Source organism: Myripristis murdjan, chromosome 17 (assembly GCF_902150065.1).
Source record: "Myripristis murdjan chromosome 17, fMyrMur1.1, whole genome shotgun sequence".
Taxonomy (NCBI): domain Eukaryota; kingdom Metazoa; phylum Chordata; class Actinopteri; order Holocentriformes; family Holocentridae; genus Myripristis; species Myripristis murdjan.
This window is the reverse complement of record NC_043996.1, coordinates 35,457,946-35,482,484: the sequence shown is the minus strand read 5'-3', so window position 1 is coordinate 35,482,484 and position 24,539 is coordinate 35,457,946. Positions and strand designations below refer to the sequence as shown.

Below are 24,539 nucleotides of genomic sequence, written 5' to 3'. Positions count from 1 at the left end.
TTGTATTTGTGTTTATTTATGTGTGACCACCCAGAACAAACCCGAGTAAAGGAGCAGTGATTTTTCTGACAGGTGGAAACGATGCACGACTTTGAGGCTGCAAACTCAGACGAGTTGGAGCTGAAGAGAGGTGATGTGGTTCTGGTGGTTCCCACCGTCTCAGCAGAGGATCAGGTTGGTAGACTTCCTGTGCCTCAGCATCCAGATGACTCTCTGTCCAGTTCACTCTGATGATCCATGTCAAAATCAGCCTGTTAGAATAAAAACTGGAATAAATGAGAATAAACCACTGCTGTAAGGAATGAACAGTCATGAATATTTGTCACTGTAGATATGTTGTGTGAAGATGATACATTGATCAGGGTGCTCTGGTAGCTCACCTGGTGGAACCCTAACCCTAACCCTCTCTTTCCCCTGCCTGTCCTGTTTCTCTCTACCATCACTGTCAAATAAAGCAGAAGTGACAAGATAAACTTTAAAGATAAATTGATCAATATTGGTGGTAAATGAGGTACGGTACAGTTTACAAGAAAAAAAACTACAAGCATGAAATAAGATAAAGTCAAACTCCAAAGGTGTTTTATTAAATGATAGCAGTATCATAGTAAGGCCTTTGATCAGTACAATGACATAAATATCTAGAAAATAAGTATTTATTATAGTTTTTATAAATGTATATTATATTAATGGGAATTCTGAGATGTTGATGAGATACAGCTGCATTTACACTTCTTGTTCATTGTGGTCACTATGTGTCCTGGACATCCTCAAAGACCCTGAACCATCAAGTTCGGGTTCTCTTTGAGAACTTAACAATACAGACTGAATGAACAATGCGTTTTAGGTACATTTCCCCTTGTACTTTTTGGTCAGCACTGTGCCATTATCATCTGATCTCCTGTGATGGTAACTCATTCTTCAAAGTGAGGTTTGAAGGATCTTTATGCACATTATCCACTGGCCGAATGTCTTTTTTGTTCTTGTTGTTCCAGGATGCTGGTTGGCTCACGGGTATCAAAGAAAGTGACTGGTTAACACTTGGCATTGGTGCCCAAAGTGGACTTTTCCCAGACAACTTTGTCCAGCGCCTGGAGTAACAGGCTGAGCCTGGTGTGAAAAGGAAGCAAAAGGGACACGGAAGCCTGAGCCTCCGGTCAGCATGTAGCCGATCAGTCTGCTGAACTATCTGGCCTGCAGCCTCGTCTGCTGCACTCAACCAGGCTGTCTCCAGCAGAGGAAACTCCACAATCTTAAAAATAATATCCACGTAATAGTAAAGCAAATTAACAAGCATGATGCTTAGTCTGGTCTACCCTCCGTTGAAACTGATTTTTTTTCTGTTTAAAATCTGTAAAGATAAATGATTTGTTCCTTGCTGGGAGTGTGGTGGTTTCCACGTTAACCCCAAACAAGACTGGCAGATTTTGTCCCAATGGAAAAACAAAACAAAACAAACAAACAAACAAACAAAAAATACAAAAACAAAACAAAACAAAACAAAAACAAAAAAAAACAAAAACAAAAACAAAATATGATCGTACCCTCTCTGCACCAAGTGTATTGTATTGATTTTGTTGCTCTGCTGCGGAATATATCAGAATTTGTAGTGCTGTGATCTACTTAAACGTTCTTGAGTGTTACATGAAACTTCATTGTTTTATTTTTTCAGCCATGGTTATTACCTTGCATTGTTCTTAGTGTTCACTTGTAGTGTCATGGCTGAGTGTGTGGCTGTGGTGATCATTTCTTTGACATACGTTGTGATGATGACAAGGTTTGCTGTGCTTTTGCCAAAAGATGAGTGACGTTGACCATCTGGGAAGTGAGTTAGACGTCCAATAAATTTCCAGCATGAAAAAAAAAAATCTTGAATGAAAATTTTAGACAGATATTCTAAGGTGAAAATAAGTCTCCTAACAAAAGAAATCACTATTTATCTTAAGTTCTATCCTGTATGAAATTATATTTCCCAGAAATAAAGACACCCAAGAGATGTTTATTTAAGTATAAGTGTATGATCACAGGAAACACAATAGGGTGAGAAATCTGATATGCAATATATGTTGTTGGTTTATATGAGGTGTCTGTAGTCAAACTGTGCAGTAGATAAACAATTATGATGTCACTTCCTGTGGTGGTACAGTTACCCCTCACTGTAGAACTTTTTGTGATGTACATACCATGATAATTTATCTAAAAGTGAATAAAAAATAGTTCATATGGTACACCTTGTTTCGTTGTTTGATATGAACATGTATTTGCTGGAAATAATCATTTTTAATAACAATAATAATTTTAATTTAAATGTAACTTAGATGAGTTAAGCACATCTGGGGCCTATTTTCAGTTGTTACATACAGTAAAAACAGGCCTTGAAATATGCAGAATTAGCATTCAACTGTAAGCCATGTGTATGCATATTGGCATACACAAGGCTGCAATGGCAAGGTAGTAAATACATGAAACAATGTTGAAATCACCCTTTCACTCAGTTAATCACAAACAATCCTAACATACACTACTCACAAAAAGTTAGGGATATTCGGCTTTCGGGTGAAATTTCAGGATGAACCTAAAATGCATTATAACCTTTACAGGTGAACTTAATGTGACCTTCTGTAAACTTTTGAAAGCACATGTCCAACTGTTCAATGTTTCGGTACTTTTTGCACAAGTTGCTGTTTTCTAACAAGGAGTTTAACGGCAAAATTCACAACAGGTGTTTGATCCATGAATCGACCAATAAATTTGGTATTTAAACAGTCCTCCTCATCATACTGTTCACATTTTGACATCATGAGACCAAGACGACACCTAACAGTTGATCAGCAGCACCTCGCCATTGCGAAGCTTCAAACAGGATGTTCTCAAACGGAAGTGGCCACTGAGCTTAGAGTGTCACAGAGTGTCATCAGTAGGTTGCAACAGAGATACAGAGAGACTGGAAGAGTCACAGAAAGGCATAGAAGTGGACGTCCTTTGGCCGCATCCCACATTGATGACTGCTTCATTGTGAACAGTGACTGCGGAACCGGATGATGAATGCCACTCAACTCCAGGCACGTTTAAGGGAGGTGAGAGGCACCCAAGTGTCACGTCAGACCATTCAAAACCATTTACATCAGCATGGTCTGCGTGCTAGACGACCTGCAAGGGTACCTGACCACACCACCAGGCACAGGTGTCATCGTCTTGCATGGGCCAGGGAGCATTTACGTTGGACAAGGGACCAGTGGGCCTCAGTGCTGTTCTCTGATGAAAGCCGATTCATGTTGAGCAGAAATGATGGCCGCCAACGATGTTGGAGACGTCAAGGAGAGCGCTATGCATCAGCCACTGTTGTCACCAGACGAGCCTTTGGTGGTGGTGGTGTCACTGTGTGGGCAGGTGTGTCTAGTCAGTACAGAACTGCCCTACACTTTGTGAATGGTACAGTGACAAGCCCATACTACCTGAATAACATCATTAATCCAGTCATTGTGCCCCTGCATGAACAACACAGGCCTAATTTCATCTTCATGGACGACAATGCTCCAGCTCATCGAGGTCGTATCATTAGGCAACGGCTGCTGGAGACTGGGGTACCTCAAATGGAGTGGCCGGCACTTTCTCCAGACCTGAATCCCATAGAAAACCTATGGGATCAGCTGAGTCGCCGTGTAGAGGCTCGGAGCTCTGTACCCCAGAACCTCAACGACCTGAGGGCCGCCCTTCAAGAAGAGTGGGATGCCATGCCTCAGCAGACAATAAGTCGACTTGTGAACAGCATGAGACGTCGTTGTCTAGCTGTAATTGATGCTCAAGGGCACATGACAAGTTATTGAGACATTGACATTTTTTGTTGTGGTATATCCACCACTGTTGTTGGCTTTTGTTTCAATAAATTGTTTGAGATGAGGAAATCACCAGTGCATGCTTCTACTTAAATGCCCTACTTTCATGATATAATATCACTGTAGTGTGAACTTTTTACATTTTCCATAAATTTCACCCGAAAGCCAAATATCCCTAACTTTTTGTGAGTAGTGCAGTTTCTGTGGATAATCTGCCTTTTAATCAGGCCACCGAATATTGGCCTGATTAAAGATTCCAAGTAAAGATTTCAATGAAAATGAAGTTTAAGAAGACACTGCATTAATTTGAAGTGTAGTAGGGCAATTTGGGATGCACCAGTTTCACCATGATGTATCAAATTGGAGTGGCCCCAGACACTTGGAATTATATAGTGTGAGGTTGTTGAGATAAAAATAAATTCTGTTGTCATGTTTGCTATTTCCTGTAGTGTGTGGAGACTGTCACACCTCCCTCCCCCTCTGCACACACACACACACACACAGATCCACATACAGACCCACGTTCCAATGTATAAGGTAGAGGACTTGAAGAGGGCAAACCTTTTACCGACATGAAAACCATGAATTTGGATGTAGAAGTGCTGATCCTCATCCAGACCTCCTCACACTCAGACTGCCCAGCACATGCTGAAGGTCACAGCTTGATGAAACCAACAGGACCACATCATCTGCGGAGAGCAGCTATACAATCTTGTGGCCACCAAACTGAACACCCACCACACCCCAACTGCACCTTGAAATCCTGTCCATGAAGATCACAAACAGAACTGGGGACAAGTACCATCCCTGGCCAACACCAACAGGGAATGAGCCTGACTTGGTGCTAAGAACAAAGATGCAACTCTCACTGTGGTCTCACAAAGCCTGCAGCAGCAAACCTGGCATCCCATACTCCCACAGTGCTCTCTACAGGACACTCTGGGGGACACAGTAAGTAAGTAAGCCAGTAAGCCTTCTCCAGATGCACGAGTGTATGAACTGAGTGAAACTGTCCTGTCTGTGTGGCCCATGCTTGATGTTGTTCAGAAACCTGTAGGCAAAGGAGGGTTGTAACGGGCATTTGGCTAGCACCTCTCAAACCCACTCGCTCATCTAGAGATTTGCATAGGAGGGCGTGAATATGTGCCCCATGGCCGTGCCCTCCACCTGCAAATACTGTTTGCAAATTCAAAATCATTGTATCTGAGGCAAATTTCCAACAGCTCCAACACCTCGGCATCGGGTCTGTTCCTGTCTGGATATTTTTGGAAAATTTTCTGCACTGTCTCCAGGCCCAGCTGCATGTTGATGTAGGTGTATAAGCTATTGATGTCAATTGTAAATAGCTGCGAAGGGTCAGTGGCTGGATTTTGTCCAGAAAATCATTGGTGTCTCTCAAACAGCTCGGATGCATGCAGGAGAAGAGGCCCAAAAAGGAATCAAAATATAGGGCCAATAAAATGAAAACATTTGCTGTCACTTTTTTACATTTATAATTAGCCCAACTTTATGGATGGAGGGATCATGTCCCTACTGACCCCCCTGGGATTTCCGCCTATGTTCGCCTATGTTCGGGATTTCCGCCTATGTCCCCCCCCCCCCCCCCCCGCTGGAAGGGGCCTCCTCCACCCGGGGGCAGCGCATATGCAGTGAGGTGTTGAATGTCCATTCTGATGAGCACCCTGACACTCATCCAGCTGCTCCCATTCGGGTTCCCAGCAGGACAGGAGAGTGAAGGGCACTACATCCTGGCTGCTGCTATGGAAATGGCCCATGAGTTTGATGCACCTGTGATATTGGTACAGGTCCCCCCTATCAAAAGTGGTTGGGATGGGGATGAACGTGAGCCCCCTCTCCAGCAGGTCCACCTGCGCCTTGGATGGCTGGAACATGGCGGAGAGGGTTAGGGTTAGGGTTAGAGTTGGGGGGTTAGGGTTAGGTATTAGGGAATCTATTGTTCTGACTTGTCAGAAAAATGCACTGGCTCACAATTAACTTTCTTTTTCTGTTTCTTTTTTTCACAGGGTACCCGGACCTTGGAGGAGTCTTCAGGTAAGATACTTTTCTATTTTTTATTTTCTATCTTCATTTTTTTAGGAATTTATTATTTTTAGATTTTTTTAGATTCAATTTTATAATTTTTTCTTTTTTTAGGCATTTTTATGTATATATATATATATAGATAGATAGATAGATAGATAGATGTGTGTGTATGTGTAATGCAAAAATCTATTTTAGGAGGTAATTTAGGGATTTAAAGTTTAAAGGGATTAATTTGTCACATTCTAAAGGGGAGACTTAGGCCAAAATAAATATTAAATACATAATATAAAAATCCTAAAATTATTATAAAATATATAAAAAAATCTCTAAAAACGAATTATTTTATATATTTTTTAAGGCCATCTCCTCCTTATTGTTTAGTTTTTATTCCCTTTCATTTAATCCCAATGGATCTATGGTGTCTAATTTTTGAATCCATCTTTTTTCCTAACGTATTCTCTTCTGAAGGCTGCAGTGTCTACCCCCTTCAAGTCCCACTACACCTAAGTTTTCTGAGCCATGGGCTCTAAAATGTTCGTATAATACTGTAGTTTTAGTAGGGACTTTGATCAGGTGTAGATGTTGTTTTGTTCTTGCCCTCAGCGAATTCTGCGTCTGGCCTATATACCATTTCTTGCATTTAACACACGTTATGCCGTAAATCAGGTTCTTGGAATCTAGGTTAAAATCTTGCACAACAGGTAAATAAGTGTCAAATTATTGCGTTAATTGAGATTAATTAATTACAGTGATATTTAGCGCGTTATGTTTTTTAATCGAGTTAATCTAATTTTTAATCTCCAATTTTATTTTTTATAAAATTGGTTTGTAGGTGTTGGGCTTCCTGTGCTTAAGTTGTTGGGGGTGGAAAACAATGGTCAGTCACACTCTGAAGTGGACATTGATTGGCTGTCATTGTGTTTGTGCTGGCCTGTCACTGGCCCGGTGGCCTGCCCGTCTTTTTTTTTTTTTTTTTTTTTTTTTTTTAAAACAGGTCGCCGGCCAGGCCAATCAGCTGTCGGTCCGGTCCGGCTGGCCTCACCAGTCTGATCTTTTTTTTTTCTTTTTTTTAAGTCAGAGAGACAGGCCAGGCCAATCAGAGGCCAGCAACCTGTGAAGAGGTCAAGACATGATTGGTTTGTTTTGATTAACACCCGCCCCAACAGTCCGAGTCCGTTGTAAACAGGCAGCGCATGTTGAGGAGGGTGTCGCGACTCGTGTGTGTGTGTCTGACTGTGGAGGAGAGGAGAGGAGGTGGAAGAAAAGGTTGCGTGATCGAAGTTAATACATTACCGTATTCATCCGAATATAAGACGATATTTTTTCCATTGAAAATGCCCTGAAAAAACGCCCTCGTCTAATATTGGGGGTCTAAGCAAATATACATGTATTGTGCATATGTAAACCAGTAGGTAGGCTCGCCTGATGCCGCGATTACCGGCGAATGGCCGCATTGCGCAGTCACTGCAGCCGCGTATGAACAAAAATTGATATGGCAGTAGGCTATGTGTGCGCTGCTCACCTGTCAGATCCGGGAGACCAGACCCGGTGCCGCGGCCGGCTCGCCTGATGCCAACCGGTGGTTTTTTTATTCAAACAAGATTTTGTCCATATCATTTTTTTTTTTTTTTTCCAAAAAAGGGTCTTGAAAAAGAGGGGTCGTCCCCCCGACCCGCATCGGACTGATCTGCTACAATAATGTAATGAATTTAAAGGGAAATACCTCAAGTTCAGGGCTTTTCTCAGCAATTTTAGGTGAGATTAAAAAAGAGATTAATTAGATCAATTAATTACAGATCATAATTAATTAATCTCTCAATTTTTTTAATCTCTTGACACCACTAGTTTTAATAACGGGTCTCTCTTTTCTTTCACAGGTAAACTTGCCCTAACCAGGATATCTTTTAAGTTTTTGCTTCTCCGATATGCCGCAATAATTTTATGATTATTAAATTCCGGGGCCTTCTGCTGAAGTTCCAGAAAGTTGTTTTTAATTGTTTTATTGAGGATCATAGCAGCAGGTGAGTATGTTGACACAAAGGGAACTAATATTTTATTTTCTCTCTCTGCAGGGACTACAGTATTTTGTGTGAAAAGCTGTTACTGTACAGTTACTGTAAATGAACTAATTTAACAGTACACTACTGTAATCCTATTTTTTAAATAAAAAAAAAAAATACTGCTGAAATTCAATACAAACTGAAACAATTATTTAAAAAAATTCTTTATTTAAAACATTGGAAGATGTGCAAGCAATTAAAACATTCACATTCATTTAAGTTCATTTCATTTAAAACATTAAAATTTAAAACTAGAATAGACCTGGTGCTGACAGTGATGAGCTGATCAGTGTCCCCTGTACCATTCAGCACTTTGAAGATAAGGAATACATTAACAGATCAGTTTAAGTTATTCACAGTATTTACAGTTATTCACAGTATTTACAGATACAAGACTTAAAATTGCTTATAATAATGTGTCTATAATGAGACTATATTAATCCAGTAGTTAAAGTCATTTTTGAAAAATTAGCTCAAGGCATAAGAGCATCTGAAAAAGCTATATCTAGAATCATATAGTATCTTCACCATTATATAGTTCTTTAGATTTATTTACTTGCCCTCACCTATACTGGCCTGAAGGCTTGGATGAATCTGCGGTGCAGTATTGGTTTTAAATGCTGCAGCAAATCATCTGGCTCAGCTAAGGCAAGGTCCGCTTTCTTTGTGAGTCCAAGCTCTGATGACAGGTGTTAAACAAGGGCTAAGAACTTCTCATTGTCCAATTCAGGTAGCACTCTCCGGAGTTCCTGAATGCATTCGACTTCCATACCTAGAATGAAGAACACACTGAGTGATGCAAGCAAACAGCAGGGAGGTCCAAGATGTTGTACACCGGCAGTGGATAATAGTCCTGCAGACTATCTGCATTAATATATGCATATTTCTTATTTGACACCAAGTAGTAGACTCCAAGATCAACTAACAGAACAGAGCGATGCACCAAAACAACAAAGCACACATTTTTCTCATCAGTAAGTATCAAGGATATTTTCCCAAAGACCAGTGTTTCCCCAGTGTGCTCTAGAACAACAATAAGGCCTTTGGTGTACTTGGTCCCTTTATAAGTCACTGCTGAAACCTCTGAGGTTTTATGTTTATCAATATCAGCTGTGTTTAAAACCATCTGTTTATCCCTGTTGTATGACTGTTCATCAATTTCATTTGCTTCACCTGCAATCTGAATAGGTGCTGGGAATAACTGACCTTGTCCTAAGTATGACTGAAGAAGCTGGTGTCTTTCAGCCAGTGTTTTACATAGCTGTATAAAATTGTGAAGTTTTCTGGTACAGTCCTTGAAGTAGCAGTGCTTGCTCTCAAACCTCAGGGTCCACAAACATATTAGTGGCCCAAATTTTATGATAAGGTCAGGATAATGCAAAATGTAGTGATGCTTTTGTGATATTCTGTCTTGTTGTTGGCACTTCCTGTTTTATTTTGTAGTACTGCCCTTGTGTATGTTGTGTTACTTCCTTTTGGTTTCCCGCTTGTTTTTCCCACACACCTGTGTCTTGTTTGCTCCTTCCAGTGCCACACCTGTCCTGTGTCTGTCAATTATCCCTGATTGTTCTAATCCCTCCCAGTGTTTCCCTCAGCCAGTCCTCTGTGATCTCCTGTCTTGTGTTCCAGCCCCTTCCCCAGGTGTGTCTTGTTGTAATTAGTCTTGCCCTATTTATTCCCTGTGTGTCCTTGTGTCCTCTGCCAGATTGTCATTGTCTCCTTGTGAGTTCATGCATTCCAGCGTCTATTTCTTCGTGTTGGCTTTTCTGGTTTTGGACTCGGATTGGATTTTTGGACTTTGGTTTTTGTGCTCATCCCCTAATTGGACTTGTTTGCCTTCTTTGCCTGCCTTCCCGTGTATGACCCTGGACTGGAAAAGTAAAGTGTTTATCTTTACGAACTGTTTGTTTCCTGTGTACTCCTCTGCATCTGAGTCTCTGTTCAGTTCAGAATTGTCACAGCTTTGGTTTGAGAGGGTAGTCAGGGAACATGCTTTTCCGTAAATACACATATTCCTCCAGCAAAACCTTCAGATATGCCACCTCATTCTGATGAATTTTTGGAGCACAAATTAACTGTTTCATTTAAATGCATAGTTAAAGTGAACTAATGCTTGACAATATTAACAATAACGTTAACCAACAGTATTAATTATCAGTAGTAACGTTACGTTTCTGCAACGGTTTAAGTTAGCTAACGTTGTTAGCGTTAGCTTCAACGTTAGCGACATTAACTACTGCAGACGAGTGGGGCTATTATTTGCTCATACTGACCATGGTAAAGCTAACACATTACCCCATTTGTGCTTCTCCTTCTTACCTTACTTGCCTTACTTGGTGGTCTCTCTGACGGACGATAAAATCACTTCTCCAGAAGTCCGTTGTGTCGGTGACGTTGAAACTGGTGTTGGTTCCTAACTAACATGAAACCGTCAGCCACGGTTAATCCATCAAAATGTGAAAGAGATAAAACGACTTGTAACGTTAAACAAACGGAAAAAGCGTTAAACAGTGTCCATCACTGAAATCCCCCCTCGGTAAAACTGTTGGTTCCACAAGCACCTTCAGCCCAAGTGTCTCATTCCAAATGTCTGACTGAGAATAAAACAGATACAAATGACTGGGTCTGGTAAAAGGCGCCAAAAGCAGCCGTTAAAAAATACAGTATCATACATCATTTTTTGAAAATACAGTATGGTACTGTATATTGTGGATGTGCTCACTAAAACTTCCCATGATGCAGTGCAAATTACAGTAATTTACAACAAAGGGAATTTACAGTATTTTACTGGTTGATATGTGGTAAATAACTGTTTATATTACAGATCTGTCTAACAGTGTAGGATCTTCATAAACTCAGAAAAATCGGCTTCAGAATAGGGCCAAATGCCAAATATATCGTCAAGATATCGGAGATATAATAAAGGTTTTTTTGGGCATTTGGGGAAGACAGTTCGCTCCCATTCCGCCATATAAATATTTGCATAGGCGGGAGCGAACTTCTTCCCCATCGCCGTACCATGTACCTGTAAATAGAACTTCCCGTTAAATTCAAAATCATTACAAGTTAGGCCCAATCGTAATAGTTCTAAAAGATGTTTATCTGGGCGGGAGGGGTCCGGGTAAAGAGAAAAAATGTCTTCCACTGCTTTAAGTCCTAGGTCTGTGTCTATGTTAGTGTATAGGGCGTCCACATCAATAGAAAATATATAGGCTCCCGGAGGAAATGTCACCGTCTTCAAGATTTCAACAAAGGTATATGTGTCCTTTACATAAGAGGGGTGTTTTTGCGATAAGGGATTAATATAATAATCTATATATTCCGCTACTTCATATGATTCGCTCCCGCAATCCGAGACTATGGGCCTCCCTGCTGGGACCCTATTTGGTACCGTCCATGCATCCGGGTTTTTATGGATTTTTGGTAAGAGGTAAAACTTTCTCTTCCGGGGCGGATTGTCGCCATACAGGTAAGTGAATTGTTTGCGGGTGATGAATTTTTCTTCGTATAATTTGTCTATAATTTTTCTAACCTTTTCCTGTGTTTTTATTTGAATAGGTGCAACTAAAGGTAAGTAATGTTTTTTATTTGTCTAGTTGTCTATTGGCTTCTAATATATAATTGGTTTTATTCATAATACATATTTTAGAGCCTTTATCTGCCGGTTATATAACTATACCCTCATTGTTTTTAAGTTTTAAAAGTGCTTTCTTTTCTTCCTTTGTCAGGTTGCTCCGTGGAAATCTAATCCTTGGCAGGTTATGTAGAGCTATTCTGTCTCTATTCATGAGATCTTTCAGGTTGTCCGACATATCATTTTCCTCCGGTTCCCACATTGAGGTAACTGTAAAAGGTAAGTGTTCTTTTTTATTTTAATTTTGAAAATATTCAATGAGTTTCAGACGCCTATGATATTGATGTACATCCCGCTTCAGGCTTTGTTTATCCACCGTTTCCGGTGTTGGAATGAAGAGTAAGCCTTTTTCTAAAACTGAGATTTCATCTTTTGTTAGAAAATATGTATCTGAGAGGTGCAAAATATTAGAGTGTATTGTGGTGGGGGTGACTGCTGACAATCCCCCCCGAATTAGTTTAACTGAGTGACCCAGGAATCAAATATTGCAGTGGCTGTCGCTGAGGTCCAGTGAACTTGGTCTCTCTGGACCTGAAAATCTGCCTGTGGGATGCCCTCCAGTACTGGGTAAGTTTTTTTCAAAAAATGGTTGGTTAGTGCTACCAAATTTTGTACTGCTTGTGTTTGCTGTGGAGAAATCTGTATTAAAGGGATGAAGATTTCTGCATGCAGGAAAACCCTTTTTACCTGTTTAATCATGGATCTGTAGTTTTTTTTCTATTGTTATGATTTGTTGGACACATAGGCAGTTATTTAGACCCACTGAAATCACTACTTTTTGTACTTCATTGTAGGGGGATAATTTTGCCAGAACATGTGTAATATTATCAATTTTTGCTCCAGGAAAGCTATCTATCTGCAGTATCTCAATGTGATATTCTGGGAGTCGGGATAAGTTTGAATCCCCAAAAATCATTAATGGTTTAATTGGGGTCAATTCCCATTCCACATTCTGGTGGTCGAAATAGGGGGGGTAGAGCTTGGGTCCGACGCGATCCGACCTTCCGTTCGGGAGTTATAGGCGAAAAACGCTCGTCCAATTAAAAAAATATAAAACAAAGTCTATTTTTGAGGGTAACTTTTGATAGGAAGGTCCTATCGACATGGAACCAAGTTCTACCCCCCCAAAGTCGGCCAAGGGCTTTCCAATGAGCCCAAGTCCGATGCAGCAAGTGGGCGGGATTTAGTGTTTTTCTCCGAAATCAGACGTATCTCCGGAACCGCAGGTCGGAGAGGCTCGAGCTTGGTACCGTTGGAAAGCTGGTGGTCGAAATAGGGGGGATAGAGCGTGGGTCCGATGGCAGTTTCGGGCGGGAAGTGGGCGGGATTTAGCATTTTTTCTCCGAAATCGGCTGTATCTCCGGAACCGTAGGTCGGAGAGGCTCGAGCTTGGTACCGTTGGAAAGCTGGTGGTCGAAATAGGGGGGATAGAGCGTGGGTCCGACAGCAGTTTCGGGCGGGAAGTGGGCAGGACTTGGCCTTTTTCTTTAAGGTGAGTGTGTATGTAGTGCTTGGTGTAACAGTGTTGCGGACTCTTTGGTTGTGCCCTGGTGGTCCCAGGGACTCTACTGGTTGGTTCTACCCAGCTGGCCACTCCTGCCTTACCAAACAGGAGTAGGCCAGCTGGGTAGAACCAACCAGTGGAGTCTCTGTACTCTAAAAACTGCTGGGTTAAAAAATAACCCAACCTTAACCCCACTGCTGGGTCACTATGGGCAACGTATTCTCATGAAACGGTTCGTAGGAATTCCTACGAAAAATAATGCACAAATTTCCGTGCATTTTCCTACGAATTTCCAGCAGCACGAGTGATCAGCGCGCCTGCGCGAGCCCCGAAAAATGGCGGACATTCCTTTTATTCTCAGTGGAAAATGCAATATTTTAAAAGAGCTTATGCATTCAAATGCATTTTGATAACATTTCTAGCGGGAAATGTGCATTTTATTTCCAAAATCTTCGTTCAGTTAGTGTATATAATGTTTACTTTGTTAGTTATTACGAAGATTCTTTCAGGTTTCTATCGTTGCTATGGCTGTTGCTATGGACGCTGCTACCACTGTCGCTGATGTAGCTTCCGCTCGGAAGTATTGTCCTCACTGTCACCGTGGAAATCTGGGGAGGGAGGCGTGGGGTTAACCTGCTCTCACAGAAATCCGTGAAATGAGCATGACCTCCTAATAACGCATTGCGTGCTCCTCGCATGTAACCTGTTTTAATCGATTTCTATGGTTTTAATTCCGTGTGATCACCACAGTGTTCACTGGAAGTTGGCGAGAAGTGACGTCACGCTGTGGGTGGTAGTTCATAGATCCCGGAAGTGCAAATTTAATCGATATTCCGGAAAAAGGTCTGATTATTAGCCATAACGTTGTAACCATCCAAGGCAGACTTACCACGAGCTATGAGGATGTGTAACGATGGCATGTGCTTCAGCCGAGTCCACAAGTCCCGTATAATATCAACTTTATTTTAAGAAAACACGTTTTATTCGCGATGTCATATCATGGAGAAGCACTACATTACCCATAATCCTAGTGTTTATCAGCGACGTATCTGATTTTACTTTCATCAATAAAGTCAATAAAGTGTAATAAAGTGCATAAAAGTTGATAATATGCTGATATGTTACGCCATTGAACACAACCCTTTCAGTCAGCGAAACAGAGCGGGTGGAAAAACCGCGGAAACACGTCAAAATAGCACTAACGATTTATATAGTCTATATATATATATATATTTTTTTTTTTTTTCATAACACATCTTTACTCGTGGTATAAACATAGGCTACATGTTAAGGTTATGCTTTTGCTGTTGAAAAACTACCGTATGTATGGTTTTTAAACCTAAATTCACAATGTTTATCCTAACCCGGAAGAGGCGTACCAGAACTACAATTCGTGCAGAGTTGCAACACACAGAGGTGTCCTGCGCCATAGATTTTGTAGTTCTAATATGTTATGTCTATTATGTGATGTTGTGATCACTAATTTTTCAATCTTTATTATAGTTTTTGGGTGTGGGAAGAACGCCTGTTTGGTCAGATTTTATTTTTTTTTTTCTTAAGATAGTGAAATCATGTTTTTTCCATGTTTTGACACTAGTCAGTGGCGCCCCCTATTGGTTTGCCATCGGGCATGATAGTAGAGGTCAAGAGCTTTCCAAAAATGTTGACCCCATGTCTGTGCCATTTTTTGTTGCTGCACTGTAAGCCTTTAAAAGTGTCTGTGCTGGGTCGTTCGTGTAACTCAACCTAGTGGGTGGAATCAACTCTATTGCTGGGTTATACTTACCCGATGTGCTGTGTTGTTCATTTACATTTACAATACACAAAAAAATAAAGAGTCAAAATCAACTTTGGTGCTAATGTTTGACATATCCAAGACTAAATGCTCCACAAAAAAAAATACAAATAAAAATACTTCTAGTTGGCACTTAGTATTTTGCTTTTACTCTTGTTTGAAACCCCAATTTTTGGACTCCATGTACACAAACTGGCATTGAAAGGGTATTTTTTTTTTTTAAATGATAAAATTTTGTGTTTATCACAGAAGAACCTGGCAAAAAAAATTAACCCAAATTAAAGGAGAAATAACATATATAGAAGTTATACGCATTTTTAAGGATGACAAAAACATCTCTAATGTCCTCAAAAGAGTTTATTTAAGTTGTCACTGAAATTTGCCATTTAACCCTCAATCAGCTTATTAATGCACACGCACACACACAAACGCAAACGTGCACGCACGCATACACACACACACGCACGTATACACACACACACACACACACACACACAACTTTGGCTAGAAACATGACAAATTTAACTTTTATAACAAAACATTGAACTTCTACCCGCAGCTAAACACGGGTTGTCTGCACAACTGTTCTCAGGAATTTTACGGAGGATGATTTGTGGCCAGCAAGTCTGTAAACTGCATGCTGCAGGAACTCCCAGGTCGGCAGACATTGTTTAGTGTAATGCACATCAAAAACGAAGACAGACTTAAAACATAAGTCAACGGCTCCTAGTAGGGAGTGTGACTCTACTGCGTGGCCTGCAATAACAGCAAAGGCTTGGCAGGAGGCGGCGTCCCCAAGGGATAGGAAAAAAGCTAGAAACATAATTGGCTCAATGCTGGTTTCACTGGAGGATGTGGTGGCAGAGAGACAACTGTCCAAAATACTGACCATCATGGACAACCCCTGCCACCCCCTCCATGACATAATAAACAGGCAAAAGAGTAACCTGAGCCATAGACTGATACAGCCCCGCTGCCTAACAGAGCGGCACAGAAAATCGTTCCTACCCAGTGCAGTCAGGCTCTTCAACTCTGCTCTAAAAAGATAGGTTTATTTATTTTATTTTATTTATTTAGTTACTGCCCCATCGATTGCCTATAGTGCCTCAGCCTCTGGTCTTCATCGTATTTTACTATTTTACTTCATTGTATTTTATTTATTTCACTATTTATTCACTTATTTATCTTACTGCACTTCTTAGTCTGTTTTTAATGTGGTTTTACTGTCTCTATTGTGTTGTGTGTGGCTGTTTTTTCTGCTGCTATGGCACTGTAATTTCCCTGCAGGGATTAATAAAGTTTATATCTATCTATCTATCTATCTATCTATCTATCTAGGATGAACGGCGATGGCTGATGGGCGGCTGCAATCTCGAGGTATTCCACCATGTTGGTCCCAGCCTGTTAATTACATATGAGTTATTTGTTGTTGCTATATAAATGACTGAACTTATGAGACTTACGGCCAAATCTGCATCAGGCTCATGCATGTGGTTGGAGCTGGTGGCTCCCCCTATTGAGAAATTGCAAAAATATTTGATGAGATGCACACCCCTACTGTTTTCTTTGTGTCACCATTTACATTTTTTTTTCCTTATTTATGGTTTGGCTTCACGTTTACAGCTGATTTTCATTTATTTGTTTTATATCATCAATGTTTTGTTTGGTTTTATTTTTGTTTTGTTTTTTTATCACTCTTTACTTTCCAACATTCTAATTTACCCTCCAACTTATCATGCCCGTAAAGCAGTGCAAACATCCACTCTATCTTAAAAGAATTGTCCGACGTTTGGGGCATTATACCCTTTCTCCATCTTATCGAGAGTGAGACAAGATTATCAATGCCGTTTTTGCCTCTGTCCGTCCAGTGGCCCGTACTGCGCTGTTAGCACTGCGCTTAGCGTAAAGACTTGAAGTCTATGGGCGTCGGTAGCCTACCTCTGTTGAAGTGGGAAAAAAAAAAAAACTTTACAGCAACTCAGTCATATTCACACGTCTTATTTAACATACGTATTTGAAATATACGTCTTTTAAAAAACAAGAGTCATTTTAGGAGCACTTAGATAGTTGCTGGGAACTAAAGTTCTCTGACTGTCTACAGCCCCTTTTGCACTGTAGGGACTTTTTGCAGTTCCTATACCCTTTTCAGAAATTACCATTTTTTCGCGCATTCGGACAGCAGAGGAACTGGGAATTACAGACACCCTCTGACTGCAGTTCCTATAACCATTTGAACTCCTACTTTGAGATAGGGTCTTTGCTGGTTCCATAGGAACCCTTGATCACATTCGTGTTTGGTGATTGGTTAAACTCATAAGCTGAGCCCATTGCCAATCTGGTACATGTGGCCGCACCATTTTTAAAAGCCGCTGGTTGTGTAAACAAAACAGTTTTGTTCCTCCTGCTATTCATGATACAACTGGCATGGACGGAGTGAAACACAACAAGAAATGGACTGATGAGGAGGTCCAAGCTCTTTTGGCCCTCTACGCCACAGAAGAGATACAATGCGATTTTGAAGGCATGCAAAGGAATATAAAAATATTTAGATATCTGCAGAACTGGCTAATGCAGGAATTTACCACACTGTGAAGCAGTGCAGGGAGAAAGTAAAGAAGCTCAAACAAGATTATTAAAAAATCAAGGATCACAACAAGTCTCAGATGCTTGTGCCATCCTCCTACCAGTCTCTATCTGCCAGTGTGAATGCAAAACGAAACTGTCCCGAGAGAGGCTAGTGCCTAGAACGGAATACGCAGTGGACTGTTCTTAGAAGTGTGTTTTTAGAACCTCTCTGTCTGAAAGCGGCTTACTATAGTCGCTACCAACTAAAGTTCCTGCCAACCATCTAAATCTTCCTAAAACAACTCTTGTTTTTAAAAAGACATCCATGATGTGTATTTAACTTACGAGATACACTAAATAAGACAGCTTCGGAGTTGCTATAAGGCTTATTTTTTTTCTCTTTTACAGAGGTAGCTACCGACTCCCACGTGAGTTTGTGCTAAGCTAATGCAAAAGCTAACGCTGGCAAAACAAACCACTGGACGTACAGAGGCAAAAATGGCATACGACATCTCACTCACCTTCTACGAGAGAGAAAGGGTATAACACCCCAAACATCGGCACATTCCTTTAAGTAGAAAAACTCAAGCAAAACTTACAGGCGCGTGTCAATGAATGACCCGAGGGACTCCTCAGTGGTGGGCCTGTGAACTTTTCCTCCACATCGGTAGATGGACGGGGGTAGCAGACGTGGCAGTACCATCAAGGCTGTTGCGCTACACAATTTGAGCACAATACAATAATATTTAAATAATATGACAAAATAACAATTGATATTTGGGTAGTTGACATGACGCTCCTTTTTTGTGTCCACAGTGACAAATATACATAATAATTGGTCATGTTTTATTAAAATCTCTGGTTTTATAAACAACTCGATTTTCTAAAACTAATGTATCTGTAATTCATAAGCATTATAATTCAAGTAGGTTAATATTTTGTTTGAAATATGACAATTGTCCACCAGTGTGACTGTCTGAGGTAACATTGCCAATCTTTAAATGACTGTAATACATCACTGGAGCAGACAAAGTGAAAATAAGGAGTTTTGGCTCAGATATTTGTCGAAATATTGACATTTTTGTGGACTGTGAGAAAAGGGACGAAATATTTAGTCCTTTGGTGTGATGGCAATAAGTGCTAAAATGAAAATTTTCATACATTTAATATTATTTGAAATTTCAAAATAATGGAAACCTTACACTGTAATGTTTGACTGAAGAATCTATGAAAAAACTGCAAAAAAAAAAAAAACAGCAAAAACTGACGGTGTGACTGAAAATGTCCACTGGAGTGACAGCACTGTCCACCGGTGTGACATGAAATCAGCGTCACACTGGTGGACGTGGCTGTCACAACAGTGGAAGTAGGCTATAAATAAGGCCTAGTTAAATAAATACTTTCTAAAAAAAATTATTACATTAATATGATGGACCATCCTCCATCTCACTGAGCAAATTAGCAAGTGACAACTCGTGTGGCTTCACAAATTGACTAAGCCAGTCACCAGGGTGCAGGACAGTAGCTCTCCATGCATGGAAAGGCAGATTTTAAACTGTTCTCTCTCTCTTCAGTTATCAAGACAAAAATCTGAAAATACACATATTGTATCTAGGCAGCATGGAGATGTTGGTAATTTGTTTTTCACAATGATTAATTTTCCCCATAAGTGAAAAACTGAAAAATGCCATTCATGCATTGACTGCAATTGTTTACATGAGAGCAGAATTCAAAATGTTGTCCAAAATTCAGTTTTTGAGATAAAAAATTTGATATTTGACAAACATCATCCACCATGACTCCAAAATTGTCAATTTTTTTTCATGAACACTGAACATTTTTCTAGCAAGAATTTGCAAGTAGCCTATTTGTTTACAGTACCGTTTACAGTCAAACATTTTGATGCACTGTAGGCTCAATCTTTGATCAATCAAAAATCCGTGCAGACAGTCTGAAGATGCTCTGTAGCAAGTTTGGTGTCAACTGAGCAAGAATTATGGGAGGAAATAGGCTTAATAAGTTATACAGTTTTTGAAAAAAACATTGATGGACTTCATAATTTGCAATAGGTTTAAGTGTACAAAAGTTTCTTCAGTATTGGGGCTACATTTTGGTAAAACTTGCAAAGTTTATGAATTTTCAAAGTTTTAAACTTTAGACGCTTGCTACAGCGACACCATTAAGCCAGGACTACTGGCTTGTGTTTGGAGCTGAGGAAATCTGGCATGGGACTAGACCTTTACGCAAAGTTTGGTGAGTTTTCGCACATGGGAAGTAGGATTTCCTCTGAAATTTTTTGCTATTTTACACAACATATTATTTATTTTACTGCATTTCTGCTTTATTGGACAGTCACAGTGGAGAGAGACAGGAAAGGCAGGGGAAGGGAGAGGGGGGATGACATGCAGCAAAGGGCCCCAGGTCAGGATTCGAACTCAGGATGCTGTGATCAGGTCTCAGTCCGGGTACATCGTACGCGCGCTTTACCAGTGAGCTAATGGGGTGCCCCTGCACAAAATATTTGATATTTTGCACAAAGCCTCGTGTTGGTTCCATTTTCCCGAATGTTTTGAGTATTAAAGGAAATAATAGAGTCTGTACAAAACTATGCATTTTTTTTTTTTTACATTGTCCTTTTTTAAACATTGTCCAATGGTGCGACAGAATGTTCTGTGGTGTGACAAACAGAAAAGTAAGGAAAAAGGCATTTTGATGCACAAAATTCTGAGAAAAGTGTTAAATAGAAACATAGTAATATCATCACTATTTACTATGTAAAGAGAGTTTTAGTTCTATCATATTTAATGCTAATTATAAAAACATTAAAGACGTTTTTAAGGAAAGTCCCTATATGTACACCATTTCATTGGAAAATGACATTGTGAATTTAAATTGGGTATTATTTTTGTGAAAATATAATCAGGACAAATTGTTAATAGTTAGGCATTTTTCTTCTTCTACTGACAATATCTAAATTAAATATTATAATTACAATTGCTGTCACACCGGAGGACAATTATAAGCACTATCACACAAAAACGTTTATATATAATGTGAAATTAATGAGGAAACTGATGGGGTCCCACTCAATTTTGAATTATTCACATATTAGTTAATACAAATTAATATATTTAAACATACATTTTAGAAAAACATTTTTTCCACTTTTGATTTGTGTTCACATCAACCACCCATTTCTGAAACAGTACTTTTTGTTTGACTGTTTGTTTTTAGATACGGTAACAGAATATGTGCCCCCCCACCCCCCGACCCCCCAAAAATGTCCACATGCAGCTTTGATCACATAATAGTATAGGAAATAGTAAATCAAAATCACTCAACAGTAATGGTTGACCATTTGCCCTCAGCAACCAGATTGAGTCAACTGGCAACCATTTCATTGGTTCTGATTGGCCCTTTTGGCAACCACCTGTTCAGTATTTTTATGAATTTATTTTTTAAAATAAATTAAAGGATAATTTCGGCATTTTAACACCTGGGGTCTATTATCCAAAGCTTTTGCATCAGATTAACCAGGACAAAAAAATTTTTGGAATCAGTTCGATATTTAGGGGGAACACCGTTGTCGGGCAACTGAGAAACGGGGAAAGTGTCCTGCATCCACTAAAAGGGCTTATTTCACCACTGACAGGCTCAGATTGTTCTAAGTTTCTGAAAACATTATGGAAAAAATTGCTACAGATAATACAGAGAAGAAAATGCTATACCAAAGGACTAACATTATTTTCTGAGGAAAAACGCTGTTTCAAGAGCGGATAGACCTGCTGCAGACAAAGAGGAGATAATTTAATTTTATTAGCTGAAGTTATTGTGTTAAGCTGGCATCAGTATCAGAAATCAGAATCAGAAAAATTTTATTCATCCCAGAGGGGAAATTGGGTACGTTTGGGTAACGTTACATATTAAAGCATGGCTGGATAATGGCAAAAACAATCACTCAATAAGCCAGTAGTAACGTTATGTAGGCTAACGCTGTCCCTGCGCAAATACGGTCATAAAGTTATAGAAAGGGCTACAACAGATACCGGAAGAAGCCAAACGTTAACACAACAGTCTATATCTGTAGCAGTCCTCTCCATAATGTTGTCAAGACACTTATAATAACAATCTGAGCCTGTCAACAGGGAAATAAGCCCTTTTAGTGGATGCTGGACACTTGCCACGTTCTTTCCTAAATATTGGACCAATTCCAATTTTTTGTCCCTATTAATCAGATGCAAAAGCTTTGGAAAATAGACCCCAGCTTTAAAAACACTGGGAATATCTTTTAAGCGGTTTGCAAAGTATGAGGTGGGCCTCTCTGAAGGGGTGCCATACAGTGTCAGGGGAGGCTCAGGGACAAAGGTTTAAAAGTCATCAAAAGGACCCATGCTGCAGCACAGCCTAATGCAGTGGTTCTCAACCTTTAAAGACCCCAAATTAATGCATGACCCCCTAAAACTCGCTCAAGGACCTGGGAGGGTCCTTGGACCCCAGGTTGAGAACCACTGGCCTAATATGTAATTTAGCCAAGGAGATAGTTCAGAGATAATGTTAAAACTCCAAAACATGTGGCTGCATCACACTTCATGCTGCATATTAGAAGTAGCTAAATAGTAAGTTTTTCTTTCTGTCCTTTAGTAGTTGAATCTCAATGAAAATGAACTTACCGTTAAATGTGTCGATGAGGGTGTCAAGCTGCCATTCTGTCAATTTTTCAGCCACAAATGAATCCATTAGGCTTAATTGAATGCCTAGAATGAAAATTCAGATTAAATAAATTAAAATTTATAAAACTGTGCTGATTTTTTTTAAACAGATTAAACAGAACACAATTTTGGCATTCTCAAAATTTAATTCAGTACTGCAGCAATGTGTTCCACTATTCAGAGACTACACTTAAATTACTTTACTTGTTGTTAGTTTTTCCTCCACTAAATATTTCTTTTCACATATTACCCACCTGCCTGCCTCTTCTTAGATTTGGATTGAAAACTATTCATACATGATCAATGCCTCGTTTGTGTCAGCCAGCTGAGAAAATCCCTTCGATCATGTAGCTCGCTTATCTCCTAGATTTCAGAGTGAGACTCCTTGAGCGAGACAAGGAGGTTACAGAGCTATACTACACGTCTGTCTCTGTAGTTATCCTTTCTACAGTGTTGTCGGGCACTTTTAACAACAGTCTGAGCCCGTCAGGAGCGAAAACGAGCACTTTTAGTGAACATAATCTGCGCTGCCACTTCGCCCGTTTCATTACATTTTCACGGCTTCACGGTGCCGTTCTCCCTCAATATTGGAACGGTTCCAAACATTTTTATCACAACCATTCATTTCCACACACAAACACTGGAAGATAGGGCCCAGGTTTAAAAATACCGACATTTTCCTTTGATGTTAGTCCCCGGACGGGACGAAAGGGGAATACGGTGTTTGCTGAGTGATCACCTTTCTCCAGCCTTTAGTTGTGTTCCACTACCTGGTGATTCAGTAAAAGTTGTCACTGCCATGCCTTTAGCTGTCGAAGGCTCCGGTGTAACGTTTCGCCTAAACGGGGCTTCGATCTTATGAGACCGGCTAACCGATGTGTAGTCCCATTAGCTAATGACGCTAACGTAAACTGTAGCAGAGGCTAACAGTTTGTTTGTGTTACCATTACACTACATTGGCGGAAACCCTATGACTACATCGCAATATCAATACCTCATTTGTGTCATCCAGCTCATAAAGTCACATTTAATCATGTTTGTATTGACCAGACGTCGTAGTTTGTTCATTATTGTCACTCGCGCAAGCTAACGTTAGCAGCTGAAAAGCTAAGGCCACTTCGCAATATAGCTAATTATTGAAAGCTAGCGATAGTGATAGCTTGCGCTAGCGACAACCCCGGACAAACCGAGACATCTGGTCACGGTGGCCGGTAACTTAGCAAGCTCGCCTTGCTGCTAAAACATTTAAGTAACCATAAAGTTAACGTTACCCTGCAGTCAAGCGAGTCAACTCAGCAACTAATTGCGGTCATGTCCATCTAACAGTTGTCTCATATAATATCCAAACTGAAGGACAGAATCACACGGTTAAAACAAAAACAACAACAAAAACAACAACAACAAAACTCACCGCTTTGCCGACCCACTCCGTAACAGCCTCCCAAGCAAAACAAGCATTATTCCTCCCGAGTGATGGCTAGAGGCTGATTTATGCTTCGTCGCTCGACAGTCACAAGTGTCGAGCGGCAGAAATGAGAGAGTCGAGTGACGAAACATAACTCAGCCTTAAGCTAGCTACTTTCAGATGAAGGTCCATAGCATCGACTTTTGGCGATTCAGTTACCGTTAACGTCAGCGTTAGATATCTTTAAACAAACCCGTTGCGTATTTTAATTTATTCACAACCATTCCCGGTGTCTAACAACAGCCAACGTAACGTTCAACGTCAATCACAATATGATTAACGTTAGCTTAACACTGCTAGCGTTAGATAACGTCAACTGAAATAAAACTAGACAGAAGTGAGTTAACTGCACGGTTGGTAAAAACGCCATGCTCCTTAACTTGGTTTACCTCCACAACGTGTTAAAATAAAAGTGTTAAAATGCATATGTGCAGCGGGACAGTAAATTTAAAAGACGGTTGGACCGTTAACGGTTAAATTTAAACGGCTTAGTTAGCTAGCTAACAGTTAGCGTTTAGCAAAAGCATTAACGTATAGTTGTCACAGAATAAAAACACTAACCCGCTTCCCAAATTATCTTAGATTCTACTAAGTTACAGTTAAATGAAGTTAAGATCATGCTGTTAAATATATAAGTAAATAATTCATACGTACCATAAAATCCTGTCAACCCTAACCACTCCGAGTGAGGCTCTGAGTGCTTGAGAAGGTTCCAGTAATTTATTCTCAGTGGAAAATGCAATATTTTAAGAGAGCTTATGCATTCAAATGCGTTTGTTAACATTTCTAGCGGGAAATGTGCATTTTATTTCCAAAATCTTCATTCAGTTAGTGTATATAATGTTTACTTTGTTAGTTATTACGAAGATTCTTTCAGGTTTCTGTCGTTGCTATGGCTGTTGCTATGGACGCTGCTACCACTGTCGCTGAT

At 40.1% G+C, this 24,539-nt stretch overlaps 1 protein-coding gene and 1 long non-coding RNA gene across 9 annotated transcripts in view; one reads left to right on the top strand and one right to left on the bottom strand.

Moving 5' to 3' along the window:
* amph (amphiphysin) overlaps positions 1-2,225 on the top strand; it is a 42,965-nt gene extending 40,740 nt beyond the window's left edge. For all 8 annotated transcript variants that reach the window (XM_030074097.1, XM_030074104.1, XM_030074099.1 and 5 more), the window contains 2 exons: positions 73-174; positions 993-2,225. In XM_030074097.1, coding sequence (XP_029929957.1) covers positions 73-174; positions 993-1,097 — 207 coding nt within the window. In that variant the 3' untranslated portion in view covers positions 1,098-2,225. The remainder of the gene's footprint in view (positions 1-72; positions 175-992) is intronic.
* On the bottom strand, positions 117-24,287 carry LOC115374967 (uncharacterized). Its single transcript, XR_003929682.1, has 4 exons — positions 24,263-24,287; positions 22,105-22,188; positions 18,034-18,150; positions 117-251 (listed from the first exon to the last, which is right to left on the bottom strand). It is a non-coding gene; the product is annotated as an uncharacterized LOC115374967 (long non-coding RNA).
* Between the last annotated feature and the right edge of the window lie 252 nt (positions 24,288-24,539).